We start from the raw sequence: 15,202 nt of genomic DNA, 5'->3' as shown, positions 1-15,202 counted from the left end.
GTTAAAATAAGCCTGCAAGGTCGCTCCGTGGAGCGGCCTGCGCGTATTGCACTGTGTGAATTATATAATTACCAACTCACAGTCTGAGGTAACTCGGCTAAAGATTATCCGATGTGCACCAAATAAAGCTCATGAATGGTTGCACAGACCCCTACTTCTCACTAAAAGTGGAAAAAGAATGTAAATCGAAGTTAAAATAAGCCCGCAAGGTCGCTCCGTGGAGCAGCCTGCACGTATTGCACTGTGTGAATTATATAATTACCAACCCACGGTCTGAGGTAACTCGGCTAAGAATTATCCGATTTGCACCAAATAAAGTTCATGAACGGTTGCGCAGACCCCTACTTCTCACTAAAAGTGGAAACAGAATGTAAATCGGAGTTAAAATAAGCCCACAAGGTCGCTCCGTGGAGCAGCCTGCACGTATTGCACTGTATGAATTATATAATTATTACCAAAGTTCAAAGTGCCATAACTTTGTCAAAAATGATCGAAACGTCGTGAAGTTCGAACTTGATCTGTAACTTATCATGAGGAAACCATGTACCAAGTTTGAAATCATTAGCATTAAGTGTTTAGAAAAAAAAAGTCCGGAAAGCTGTTCTTTGCGTGACGAACTGACGGACTGACAGATGGACAGACTGACAGACTGACAGACGGAGGGACGGCGTGCAAACCCATAGTCCCCTCCGGTGTACACCGGTAGGGGACTAATAAGAAGAAGAACCGGAAAGAGGAAAGAAAGAGAAGACAAAGGAAGGGAAGGAAGATTATTGGTTGATATTTCAGCTTAAAGAAAACTTCTCATTTAAACAGTGTGGTGCTAATATTCCATGTTTATAGACGGTCTGCTGTTCTGTGAGCTTCCAGGAGTCGTTACTTCCATGGAATAGTGTCAAAAGTACAGACCGACACGTGATGAACAGTGTCCTTCGAGGTTGAAGTGACGTCAAACTGGTTTGCCGATATCATTACCTTCGCAAAAGCGGAAGGTTATGTTTTGATCGCTGTGTATTTATTTGTATGTCTGTGTGTGTGTATGTTAATCGCATAACTCAAAAAGTATTCAACCGAATTGCATGAAATTTGGTGGGATGATTGGTTATTATACGGGACACATTTGATTAGATTTTGGGAAACAGATTTGCTCAAATTCTGACTATTTTTAACTCGATCGTATTTCACTCAAAGTTATGAGCGACTGAAGAAGAAGATGTCCATCCAGGACGTCATCACTATAACGCGATCTCCCGCGATCATTTCAACCTCAAAAAAAATTATAATTGCAGATTTGTCAAGAGATGAGGCATATTAACAAACGAATGAAACAGATTTGCTCAAATTCTGACTATTTTTAACTCGATCGTATTTCACTCAAAGTTATGAGCGACTGAAGAAGAGGATGTCCATCCAAGACGTCATCACTATAACGCGATCTCCCGCAATCATTTCAACCTCAAATGAAATTCAAATTGCAGATTTGTCAATCGGGGAGGCATATTAACAGACGAATGAAACAGATTTGCTCAAATTCTGATTTTTAAAAATCGATCGCATTTCACATAAAGTTTCACATCGTATACACTCCCATGCCAAGTACAGAACAGTAGCTGCGGCGAAGGTATGCGCTCTACCGAGTGCCCGGATTCTAGTTGTTGTTTGTTCTCACATCATCGAGATGTTCACGAAAGTGACCTCCAAGTCGTCGTCCAGTTTCACCGACGCACAATTTGTTACATGGTGACAGTAAATATAACATTGGATGAGATGCATGTCAAATCATTTACAATTAAAGTGGCCACTTGTCTAACAATTTAAAAAATGTCTAAAACTTTGCTTTCACCCTCTTTCGATCGTAAGTTGGCCACGAGTTTATCTGATATCTGACAAATTCATTTGTCAGATATCACACAGTGCAATTATCACACAGTGCAATATTATGACACAGTGCAATATTATGACACAGTGCAATACGTGCAGGCTGCTCCACGGAGCGACCTTGCGAGCTTTTACCATTTGAGCTTTCAACATCAGGGAAGGAATTTCTTGCTGAATTTCACACGGGAAAAAGTGATAAGGTTACACATGTCATATTGCTGATCTCAAGGTGCTTTCCACTGCATGACGTGACGTCATCACTCGATTCTTTATCGATCACACCCAACCATGCAATGGTACAGGTTCCCAAGTGTCTGAGGTTGGATATAGATATTCCTCAACAGAGGGTGTTACACCGACCTCAGAGTGCTTTTCCGATCACATCACCCACCTTGCCCATCACTGGGTGCTTTAACTAATCACAGGTTGCTCTTTCACCACCGCAGGACGCATTGTTACCTCCATCACATGTCACCTCACAGTTATCCTCACCTTCGGTGGACTTACTGATCTCACAGAGTTGTCCTCATTACGAGACGATTTGCCCTTTTTGGGGGCACATTACCCATCACCTGATCCTTTACCACTCCCAAGCACCTTTTTCTTTACCCATAACATAACACTGGTTATCACAAGGCAATTGCAACCACTGATCCCCACCGAAAGGTACAACGCCATCAAAAGGTGCCTTTACCATTACAACGGTCACTTGGATCATTCTAGTGGATTGCACTTTACATCAGAGAAATACTTGAGGGAGATTAAACTCACCAGAGTCTGGTCACTTCATTTGCCCTGAAGTCATGAAATGAGGAGTATATTTCATTGATCTGCAATGATACAGAACCGCGTTTACTGCCATGCACATCAGTTATGGCTCATATAACTCCATCTGCGCAACGACTCCTCCAAGGACAATTGTTTAACTACCAAGTACCAATTGATGGCTGTCTGAGTCTAGGAGGCATGTCACATGCTGCTGACTCTCAACTATTTATTATACCAGACAGATAATGTTGGACACTATAACCTGGTTATGCTGATATGTTAATGTTTAAAATAAAACGTTTTTTTTGTTGGTTTTATTTTTTGTGTACAAGATCGAGGTTCGTGTATGAGCTAACATGAATCACATTAAAACAAACTGACACAAAAAACATATGATCAAGGGAGCGGGAAACAAGATGGGGAGAGAGAGGGAAGCACACAAGTACAACAGTAGAGAACAGGGACATTGGGAGATCTGTGGGAGGGAGAGCGCTTGGGGGGAGGAGGCATGGGAAGGGGGAGTGGGGGAGTGTGGGAGGGTGGGAGAGGTATAAAACACATGGACATGCTAGGACTTCAAGAAAAGAAGTCGGTATTTCAAAAAAGTGGATCTGGGGTGAATTAACGGGGGTAGAAAAGATCAAGGTTTTGGATGGGGGAAGATAAGAGATGTTGGTGAACAGCTGTTTTAAAGACCTGGAGGGAGGAGTGGGATTGAAGAGATTGAGGGAGTTTGTGTTGTGAGGGAGTGAGGGAGTTTGTAACATTGAAGATGTTATGACTAAAGTTGGCGGTGTAATGGTTAGACCGCCCGCTTTGAATCCGGGAGGTCGGTGGTTTGAACCCGACCATAGTCAAGTCATACTCATACCAAGACTTTAAAATAGACCTCCCCTCCTCCCGCCCCGCCCAGCATCCACCGGGAAGGCCCCTGATCCAAAATTGAAAAATCAAAGACCGAGCTAATACGTGGACCATCGAGTAGAAGGGTTGTATTGGGTTTCAGAGCAATCGGTTGGTAAATAAGGGAAGAGTCGGGATCCGAAGTTTGGGGGGTAAACTCCCTTGGGAGCCCAATGATCCAAAATCGAAAAATCAAAGACCGAGTGCTTGTGCGGACTACTCACTTATGTTCATGTGTCAAGTTTCAGAACAATCAGCCGGGTTGACAAGGGAGGAGTAGAAAAAAATAGGAAAAAGTTAACGGACGGACGGACAGACATCCGGACATCCCGACCCATTCTATAAGTTGATCTCTTTGAGAATCTAGATGAGATGACCTAAAAATAGGGTCAATACTCCTGGGCGATACAATACTCCTGGACATGCGTCTTCCTCACTTGACGCTCGGCATTTAAAAAGGTAGAGCATGGACAAACAACCAATAGTTGGCAACCACTGTTCGACTTTGATGGGCCTCATGGCCTCCCCCTGTATTACATTTCCTTGTAAGGGAACTCATATTAATACATTAATACATAAACTTGCAATCGCTTTTGTAAGACGGGGTTTTGTAATCTCTGTGTGTGTTCATGTGTCTGTCAGTGTGTCCAGGACATAACTCTTTTACCATTTGAGCTTTTTTCATCAAATTTTCAACAAACCCTTGTTATGAGAATATGGAGGTAACTAATTAATAATTGGGTCAAAATGTGAAAGAGTAAAGTCAGAGTGAGGATAAATGGCCCTCATCAGCCCGTCCGCCACTGCTCGGCATGAGACGGCCGGGTCTTTTAATTGCTTTCAGCTTACTTTATTACTTGTGTTACATATTTATGTGAATGTATGTGAATTACCATTCAGGTCTTTGCTTATCCGTGTGTAGTATATTAAGGGTTGTTGTGATTGGAGGGTCAGGAGCCCTTCTGAACCAGTGGCCGGAAACGGAAGTGACCGGAAACGGAAGAAGAAAAAGACACGAGGAAGAAAAGGGACGAGTAGTATTCTTCCTCGCCCCGCTCCGACAAAAGGTGGGATCGACCTTGCGCTGCGTGGAAAAGCGGCGTTCCGAAGCCTGTCGGGCGAGAGGAATCACCGGGACGTGTACCTGCCCGGTGGAGACGTCAAGTTGACGTGGGGCCGTGCATCGACCGCGTCTGGCATCGTTCGCGGCACCGTCTAAACAGACGCGTGCGGGTCGCCCGTTGGGGCCTAACACGCCTGGCAAGCGGCGTGGGGCTTTTGGCTTGCTTTCCCGTCCCCGCGTCGCGTGGCCGCGAGGGGCTGTAGCCGGGGTGCCGGGTACGATACCTGCCCGGTGGAAACACGTCCACCCGGGGTTCGTTCAACCGCCCGAGTGCGGCGACGCCGACTATCATCTTGGTCAGGAGGGGCCCAGAGACATTGTGCGGGACCGAGACCTAAAGGGTGTCGTGAGTACTCACCGGGACACACGTATATAAGATGGCCATCTTACTCATAGGGAATTGATTGTGGCTGGGGAATTGTTGATGGTAGTGTATTGTTGATTGCTCGGGGAAAATCTCCGTGGTTGTGTCATTGAAATATTGTTGATGGTTGTGTATTGTTGATTGCTCGGGGAAAATCTCCGTGGTTGTGTCATTGAAATTGTATGGTATCATTACCATTGGAAATATATCCTTGAACATCCGTTGTCTCCTGGGTGAAATTCATATGGATTGCGTGGCGAAAGCGCATATATAATACAGCTTGCTGGCGGAGTTCCTCTCACGGTCCGGGGGTCACCGAGACCAGGTATTCACCGAGGGGACCACGTAACAGAATTGGGGGCTCGTCCAAATTACGATTTGCGGTTTCGCAATTGGGTCTACGTCCGGGATTTAAAATTGTATAAAATAATAAAATAATAAAAAATTTTTATTAATTAAAATTTATTAATTAATTATTAATTGGTAAATTTTTTTGAGAAATTGGGGTAAAGTCTTGGGTGAAGGTTAACAGGTGTTAACGATAGGCACCATGGCGTTTGTGGCACAGAACTTTGGGGTAACCCCGAGTGAGGCACAGTTCCGAGCGTTGCTAAAGTCGGACCTCTTGAAATTGGCCAAACATTTTAACTTGGAGGTCCGAACTAATTTGAGGAAGGCAGAGTTGCAGGCCACGGTGATACAATCTATGGTGGGATTAGGAACATGGGACGAGTTAGCCTGGGAGTGGCTACCCGAAGAACCAGAAGACGTTGAGCTCCGGAAACTGGAGTTGCAATTACGGAGCCAGGAACGGATCAAAGAAGAAGAAAGGAAAGCAGAAGAGAGGAGAGAAGAGAAACAAGCAGAGGAAAGGAGAGTGGAAAGAGAACTCCAGGAAAGGTTAAAAGAAGAAGAAAGGAAAGCAGAAAAGGAAAGAGCAGAAGAAGAAAGGAAAGCAGAAGAGAGAAGAGAAGAGAAACAAGCACAAGAAAGGAGAGTGGAACGAGAACTCCAGGAAAGGTTAAAAGAAGAAGAAAGGAAAGCAGAGGAGAGGAGAGAAGAGAAACAAGCAGAAGAAAGGATGAAAACAAGGGAACTCGAAGCAGAGGAGAGAAAAGCGGAAAGGGAATTAAAGGAACGTGACATGGAGCTTCAGCAAGAAATTAAATTCAAGGAGCTGGAGTTAATGAGAGAACGGGGAGAGGCACCACCCTTGCTGACGGGGTCGACACCTTACCAGAAAACCTGGGATGTGGGCAGACATGTGAGGCTGGTTCCACCGTTCAGTGAAAAAGAAGTCGCGAAATTTTTTCCACACTTTGAGAAAGTGGCTCGACAATTAAACTGGCCGGAGGAGGCCTGGACCATACTCGTGCAAAGTGTGCTGGTGGGGAAAGCTCAGGAAATTTATTCGGCGCTACCAATGGACCAATGTGCAGATTATGAGGTACTGAAGACGCACATCCTCAAAGCGTATGAGTTGGTTCCGGAAGCTTACAGGCAAAAATTCAGGAATGCCAGTAAGAGGGAGAGCGAGACCCATGTGGAGTTTGCCAGAGTGAAAGAAAACATGTTTGATCGGTGGTGTGAGTCAAAAGGAGTCGGGAAAGACTTCGAGACATTGCGGGACTTGATCCTGGTGGAGGAATTCCAGCAGTGTGTCCACGAGGACATCAAAGTGTACCTGCAGGAAAAGAAGGTACCAAAGTTGTGGGACGCAGCCACCATGGCAGATGATTATGCCTTAACCCACCGAATAGGGGTCCACAAACCTAACTCCTCGCCTAGACTTCAGCAGGGGAGTTATGGAACACCCGGTGCGGAGAACGACCTTACATGGCGGCGGCCTCGAGATGATTATGGGGACAACTATGATACCCCAACGGTTAGAAATCCGAGGGCTACGGGCCCAAGACAAACTTATTTTTCGGGGGGCTCAAGGCCGACCCCGAGGTTCTCCCCCGGGCCTACTTGTGCTTTTTGCCATAAAACTGGACACTTGATGTCCCAATGTTACCTCCGGAAAAGGGAGAACCCGGAACGGAATCAGTCTAGTGCGACTCCGAATGCACTGGCAAGTGTGAGAAATCATTCTTGGAGAGCAGAGCTGGGGGAAGATTCCCCTGTCAAAGGTACGGCGTCCCGGGAGAACCTTGTTCAGGAGGGCTACAAACATTTCATTTCAGAGGGGTTCGTGTCGCTGGATGGCGACCCGAGTAACCAGAAGCCAGTTAGGGTATTGAGGGACACAGGAGCCCACCAATCGTTGATGCTGGAGGGCATTTTGCCATTGTCGGAGAAGACGGCAACTGGGGTTAGTGTGCTTTTACAGGGGGTCGGGGGCTATGTTAAAGCTCCGCTTCATGTCATCCAGTTGAGTTCTGAGTTGGTATCCGGGCCGGTCACCGTAGGCTTACAAGCCACCCTTCCTGTGGAGGGAATCTCTTTTATTATCGGGAATGATTTGGCCGGGGGGCGAGTTTCGGGTAATCCAATAATGGTGGACAAGCCCAGTAAGGAAAATAACACCACTCGGTTAGAGATGGAGATTCCGGGTATCTTTCCATCCTGTGCAGTGACTCGGGCTATGGGTAGAAAGCACGCGGAAGAGAAGGAGGAAGAAAGAGAGGGGGAGTTGGAACCCTTAGAGGTACGGGAAGACAACTCGGAAAAGGGAAATAACCAGGGGAGGGATTCCCAGGAAGCTCGAGAAATGGTAGCGTCTGGAACGCAAAGGGACGTGGAGTGTCCGTCGGGGACCGAGGAGAACGAAGTGGAGCAAACCGCGCTGGTCCGAAGGAGACTAGTGGAAGAACAACACGAAGACTCGGAGATCCAGAGGTTAATTGAGAAAGCCGTTACGGAAGAAGAGGCTACGAAGATACCTGTGGGGTATTTCATGAAGGGGGAAACCCTAATGAGGAAATGGAGGCCCCCGGAGGTGCCCGCAGACGATGAGTGGAAATTTCACTATCAGATTGTGGTGCCACCGCTGTACCGGAAGGAGATCTTGAGTTTGGCACATGAGACCCCTTGGGCGGGGCACCTGGGAGTGAACAAGACCTGTGACAGGATATTGGTACATTTTTTCTGGCCGGGACTGCGACGGGATGTGGCGGAGTTCTGCAAGTCTTGCCATTCTTGTCAGCTGGTGGGAAAGCCGAATCAAAAAATCCCACCCGCCCCGTTAAAGCCAATTCCAGCTTTTGAAGAGCCATTCAGCCGAGTCATTGTGGACTGTGTGGGCCCTTTACCCAAAACCAAAGCTGGACATCAATACTTACTGACCATCATGTGCGCGTCCACCAGGTTCCCCGAGGCAGTGCCTCTGAGGAAAATAACGGCGGCAGTTATTGCAAAGGCCTTGATTAAATTTTTCACTTGGGTTGGTCTACCTAAGATCATCCAATCGGATCAGGGGTCCAATTTCATGTCCACACTGTTCCAGCAAGTGGTACACCTGTTGGGGGTGGAACAAGTAAGATCCAGCGCCTACCATCCCGAGAGCCAAGGGGCCCTGGAAAGGTTTCACCAGACTTTAAAGAATATGATCCGAACGTATTGTTTTGAATGTGCCAAGGATTGGGATGAAGGGATACCCCTATTGTTGTTTGCAGCGAGGGAGTCCGTGCAGGATTCCTTGGGATTCAGTCCGTTTGAACTGGTGTTTGGACACGCAGTGCGGGGACCGTTGAAATTGGTGAAAGAACAGTGGTTACTACAGGAGTCCCGGACACCGATGGTGGAGTATGTGTCCACAGTAAAAAACCGATTGGCAAAGGCGTGTGAGGTGGCACGACGGAACTTGAGAAGGGCCCAGGGGAAAATGAAGGAGAGACATGACAAGACCTCGCAGATAAGGAATTTCAGTCCTCAGGACCGGGTGTTAGTATTGCTGCCCGTTCCAGGTCAGCCCCTCCAGGCTAGATATTTCGGTCCTTATGCAGTGGAGGAGAGGGTGAATGAGACAGACTACGTGGTGACCACTCCCGACCGACGAAAAAAGCGACAGTTGTGTCATGTCAACCGACTGAAGAAATATCATGAGAGGGAACCGGTGGAAGACGTAGTTCCTGTCTCACCGGTCGTACCGGTGACAATGGACGGAAACGCCGGTGTGAAGTTTGATAACTTGGATGACCAGGCCTGCCCCAAATTGACGAACACCGAAGTGTTGAGTCATTTGGATGAGAAGTTAGGTCATTTAACAAGGGAACAGCAAGGACAACTGTCCAGCCTAATGTTCGAATTTAAACATTTGTTCACAGATGTACCTGGTCGTACGGACTTAGTATATCATGATATCGAGGTGGGGGAGGCCACTCCAGTGAAACAACACCCCTATCGGATGAACCCGGTGAAGATGGAGTACCTTCGGAAGGAGATGCAATATATGTTGGACAATGACATCATCGAACCAAGCAACAGTGAATGGAGCTCCCCATGTGTGTTGGTGCCGAAACCCGATGGCAGCTTCCGGTGTTGTACAGATTTAAAACGGGTGAATGCAGTGACCAAGACCGACTCCTATCCGCTCCCGAGGATTGACGACTGTATTGATCGAATAGGCCCAGCTAAATTTGTTACCAAATTTGACTTGCTGAAAGGGTATTGGCAGATCCCTCTTACCGATAGAGCCAAAGAAATCTCAGCTTTGGTCACTCCGAATGGGTTATATCAGTACAAGGTCCTCCCTTTTGGGTTGAAGAACGGGCCGGCTACATTTCAACGACTGATTAATAGGCTCATTGCAGACCTGGAGGGGGTGGAGGCATATCTGGATGATGTAATCATCCACACCATGACCATGGAAGACCACATTAAGCAAATCCACGCATTTTTTCAGACGATGTCCGAGGCAGGTCTGACCATCAACTTAGCCAAGAGTGAATTTGTAAGAGCACAGGTAGTGTTCCTCGGCCATGTAGTAGGGCAGGGTCAAGTACAACCAGTGACCGCCAAGGTAGAAGCTATCGATCGCTTCCAAGTCCCAAAGGGGAAGAAAGAGCTGATGAGATTCTTAGGTATGGCGGGGTGGTACCGGCGGTTCTGTAAGAATTTTTCGGATGTGGTAGCCCCTTTAACGAGTTTGTTGAGAAAGGAGACCCCATTCGTTTGGGATGGCAAATGTCAGGCGGCCTTTGCCCATGTCAAAGCGATACTAATGAGCTCTCCGGTCCTAACCGCTCCGGACTTTCAGGCACCTTTCAAGTTGGCCGTAGAGGCAAGCGATGTGGGGGCTGGAGCGGTCTTGTTACAGGAAGATGAGGATGGGGTGGACCACCCCGTGTGCTACTACTCCAAAAAGTTCAATAAACATCAGGCAAATTATGCCACCGTGGAGAAAGAGACCCTGGCTCTCCTGCTAGGGCTTCAACATTATGAGGTGTATTTAGGAATCACGTCCTTTCCCATAAAGGTCTTTACGGATCACAACCCCTTAACCTTCATTCAAAGAATGAAAAATAAAAATCAGAGGTTGATGAGATGGAGTTTGGCTTTGCAGGGGTTCAACTTGGAAATTGAACATGTACGGGGCCGGGACAATGTCGTGGCGGACGCTTTGTCCAGATTGAGTTAATCTGGGGGGGGGGGGGGGGGGTTGAGTTATCTGGTTTGTTTCTCCAAATTGGCCGGCAAAGAAAGTTTTCGCTGGGTTCAAACTTTCTTTCTTGAAGGGGGGGAGTGTTACATATTTATGTGAATGTATGTGAATTACCATTCAGGTCTTTGCTTATCCGTGTGTAGTATATTAAGGGTTGTTGTGATTGGAGGGTCAGGAGCCCTTCTGAACCAGTGGCCGGAAACGGAAGTGACCGGAAACGGAAGAAGAAAAAGACACGAGGAAGAAAAGGGACGAGTAGTATTCTTCCTCGCCCCACTCCGACAAAAGGTGGGATCGACCTTGCGCTGCGTGGAAAAGCGGCGTTCCGAAGCCTGTCGGGCGAGAGGAATCACCGGGACGTGTACCTGCCCGGTGGAGACGTCAAGTTGACGTGGGGCCGTGCATCGACCGCGTCTGGCATCGTTCGCGGCACCGTCTAAACAGACGCGTGCGGGTCGCCCGTTGGGGCCTAACACGCCTGGCAAGCGGCGTGGGGCTTTTGGCTTGCTTTCCCGTCCCCGCGTCGCATGGCCGCGAGGGGCTGTAGCCGGGGTGCCGGGTACGATACCTGCCCGGTGGAAACACGTCCACCCGGGGTTCGTTCAACCGCCCGAGTGCGGCGACGCCGACTATCATCTTGGTCAGGAGGGGCCCAGAGACATTGTGCGGGACCGAGACCAAAAGGGTGTCGTGAGTACTCACCGGGACACACGTATATAAGATGGCCATCTTACTCATAGGGAATTGATTGTGGCTGGGGAATTGTTGATGGTAGTGTATTGTTGATTGCTCGGGGAAAATCTCCGTGGTTGTGTCATTGAAATATTGTTGATGGTTGTGTATTGTTGATTGCTCGGGGAAAATCTCCGTGGTTGTGTCATTGAAATTGTATGGTATCATTACCATTGGAAATATATCCTTGAACATCCGTTGTCTCCTGGGTGAAATTCATATGGATTGCGTGGCGAAAGCGCATATATAATACAGCTTGCTGGCGGAGTTCCTCTCACGGTCCGGGGGTCACCGAGACCAGGTATTCACCGAGGGGACCACGTAACACTTGGCAAAAAAAAGAAGTTTCTTTTGCAAGTATGTTGATCACTCTGGTTTGTGTGTATGTTTGTTTGTGTGTGTGTGTGTTTGTTTGTGTGTGTGTTTGTTTGTGTGTGTGTTTGTGTGTTTGGCTGTCCGCTCACTTATACTTGCCTACAGAACACAATTTTAAACCAATCTTCACGAAACTACACCAAATGGTAGAGTTCGTGGTCCGACAAAATCCTGTATATTTTTGAGGCGTAAAGGTTAAAAGGTCAATTTCGGCCAAAGGTCAACCACTTTTTCCAAATTTCTAAAATCCTCAATTTTCATCCGATTGACTTGAAATTTGAAAAGGATTTTGATATCAGCTTCGTGAAACCAACCACCAACTATTTTTGAGGTCAACACATGCCAAAAGGTCAACATAGGCCAAATTTATAAAATTGTCAATTTTCATCCGATTAACTTAAACTTTGAAGACGATTTGCATATCAGGTCACTGAATTCAACCACTAATTATTTTTGAGGTCAAAAGGATGCTCTACTGAGTGCCATTCTACTTTGTTCTGTTTTGCCAAGTGTCACTCTAAGAGTGGTTTTTCATTTATTTATCAATGAGCTTCATCTTTTGTCATCAAATTTTCAACAAATCTTTATTATGAGAATACAGACACAAAGCGAATGCGGATGGGCTTTGCCTTTTGAGATGCTTTCTAGTTTTGTGTGTTTGTTGGTGGTTCGTATGCAGCGTGCGGCTGCTGGTTGTGTTGTGCTGGTGGTTGTGCTGCTGCTGGTTGTGCTGCTGGTTGTGCTGCTGCTGCTGGTTGTGCTGCCTCTGATGCAATGCCTCTCAATAACAAGCCATCTGGTACTCATTTTGCCAACCTCGGAAGGATGACAGGCTGAGTCAACCATGCTGATGTTAATTCAACGACATGACAGGGGCTCAAACTCAGGACCCTAAGATCTCAAGCCCAGATACCTGAACCATTAAGGCAAAACCAGACTTTTTGTGTATTCGATGAAATATCAAGATACAAACTGCCAATACCCTGATGTGGTATCATCCTCAAGCACGTTTTATTACATTTTATCTGTAAGTATTTATTTGTAATTATTTATTAAGTATTTTATTAAACTGCAACACATGTAAGTACATTTTATTTCATGTCCAATGATGGTGTCCGACAGGTTAGAGATGTCATACAATGTACAGAAATTATGGGATTTCGTAATACAATGTGACAATGCGATAATACTCACGGATCTTTCGATGGTCTCTGTAAAGTTTTTGTATTCCTCGCTGCTGCTGTTATTCAGTGGAGCAGTAAATGCTGTGCTTGTAATCTTGAACCGGAGATCGAACGTGGCGATGGCCGCTCCAGTGGTCTGCGTATCTGTTGCGGTTCTGGTGGAAGTTGCGTCAACTGTGCGTGCACTGGTTGGTGGCAACACAGTTGGTGATGTTTGCTGTTTCTCTGCACTTGTGCTTTCCACAGCGGGGCTCATTGTCGATGTTTGAATATGATCTGTTGGATCACTGACTACATTGTCAGTTCCGTTCATTTCGGTAGTTGCCGGCGAGTGAAGACTGTCCGTTACTTCCTTTGTAATGGCCGTAGACTCATCCCCAACTGTTGATGTTTGAATTGAAGATGTTGGGCTCAGCGGTGTTGTCACGGTGCCAGAAACGTCAGAAATACTTTCCTTGGTGCTTGTTCCCGTGCTGCTGATTGTCTCTGTGGTTTGGGTACCAATCGATGAAACCTCCATGGAAGTCTCCGTTGGACTGGCACTTCCAGGCGATGTTCCTTCGGTAGATACCACCAATGTTGTGCTAGCAGGCATTGAAGAAGCAGTTTGAGTGTTTCCGGATGATGAAGAGGAAGACAGTACATCATACATCGTGCTTGTGCTGATGGACACTTCCTGTGTACTTCCCAAGGTTGTCCCTAAATCTTCTGCTGTGGACGAACGCGTCGTTAATGTTGGAGAAATGTTCTCAACTGTTGTGCTTACATCGCTAAACAAACTTGTGGACTTCTGGTCCTCTGTACTTGATGAGGATGTGGACACCAATTGTGAGTTTGTGCTGGCGTCTGTTGATATCGAGGAAACGGCACTTGCAGATTGAGTTGAAACATTTGGTTCTGTACTTGATCCGAAAGGAAAATCTGAAGTTGAAATGGAAAATGTGGTAAAATATGTTTCAGATGTTGAAGCTCCATCCGTTTTTGGGTCATCTGTAGTTACGGTGGTGGTCTCCAAATCCAAGTTGCTTGTACTTACAGCTATCGTCTCTGTTTCTGACGATGCCACTGAAGTTGAATATAAAGTGAGTGATGAGTACTCTGTTGTTGAAATATTCTCCATTTGCCCATCAGTACTTGGGTTTACTGTTATAGGTGAGGAAGTGACATCACCTTCTGCTGTGCTATAGATCTCCTGTGCAGATGAAGTTGAGGTTGGAGCTGATGAACTGGATGACATATTCAATATTATTGAAGTGGCGTCTTGCGCTGATGTTTTCGAGGATTGAGATGATAGAGATGATGTTTGATCAGGTAAAAGTGTGGTGGAGGAAATACTTTCCATAGTTCCAAGTGAGGTGAAGATGGAGATTTCGTGCAATGGTGGTGTATTTGAACTGCTTGAGTGCAATGTTGAGGATGCAGATTGGCTTTGGATTGTTTGGAGTAGGGGTGTAGATGAGGACACTGTCACGGTATTCTCTGTAGTGTCGGCTGTTGACAGAGTCGAAGTACTGATAACCTGTCGTGCTGCACACACACACACACACACACACACACACACACACACACACACACACACACACACACACACACACACACACACACACATCAATTTAGAGAGGGAAAATGACAGCTGTGGAAATGAACATGTAAAGAAACATCTACATATTATATACACAAAAGGTGGAATGGAAAGGGGATGAATGGTAAATATAAAATAAATTAAGAAGAACAAGGGAAGTAGGGGAGATAATGAAGAAGGAGGATAAGATAATCATAATGGACTTTCAAAATGACGTAATATGCCTAAGAATGCTCAGAACGCAAACGCTAACTTCCTTCGCAGCAATGTTGATCGGACATGTTTCTGTATTTCATGGGTGCAAGATAAGGATTGTTACCGAAAATGGCTCACAAACCTTATAAAACCCGAAAATACTTGGGAAAGCACTTGAAAGACAGAGATATGGATCTGCACAGCGAAAGTGTTGGAGAACTTTCTCAGTTCACTTAAAGCTCTGAGTTCTTGCAGCTTTCCGTAATGCAAAAACTCCCAATTATGTGGGCCAGTACAAGGCCCGAAGGAACATGGACGGACGCGTTCCACCCAAACCCCAGAGTGAGTGGATTTTAAACCTTGTGGGAGTGCCTCCTGTGAACAATGGGCGTCTGCAATTGGAAAGACGATGCCTTGCATAATTACCAACAGAGCAATGGCTACCGACTCTCAGAAAAGGGCTTCTTCATGACGTGAAAATGCACAAAGATTG

The 15,202-nt window shown here is 46.4% G+C and overlaps 1 protein-coding gene across 1 annotated transcript in view; it reads right to left on the bottom strand.

Moving 5' to 3' along the window:
• Positions 1–15,202, bottom strand: part of LOC144890727 (uncharacterized) — a 150,407-nt gene that overhangs the window by 92,881 nt on the left and 42,324 nt on the right. The window contains exons 2-3 of the mRNA XM_078772373.1: positions 12,943–14,459; positions 2,650–2,708 (exon numbers count right to left, since the gene is read on the bottom strand). Coding sequence (XP_078628499.1) covers positions 2,650–2,708; positions 12,943–14,459 — 1,576 coding nt within the window. The remainder of the gene's footprint in view (positions 1–2,649; positions 2,709–12,942; positions 14,460–15,202) is intronic.

This window comes from Myxine glutinosa, chromosome 2, assembly GCF_964187855.1.
Source record: "Myxine glutinosa chromosome 2, kmMyxGlut1.1, whole genome shotgun sequence".
NCBI lineage: Eukaryota > Metazoa > Chordata > Myxini > Myxiniformes > Myxinidae > Myxine > Myxine glutinosa.
This window is presented reverse-complemented; position numbering and strand designations above follow the sequence as displayed.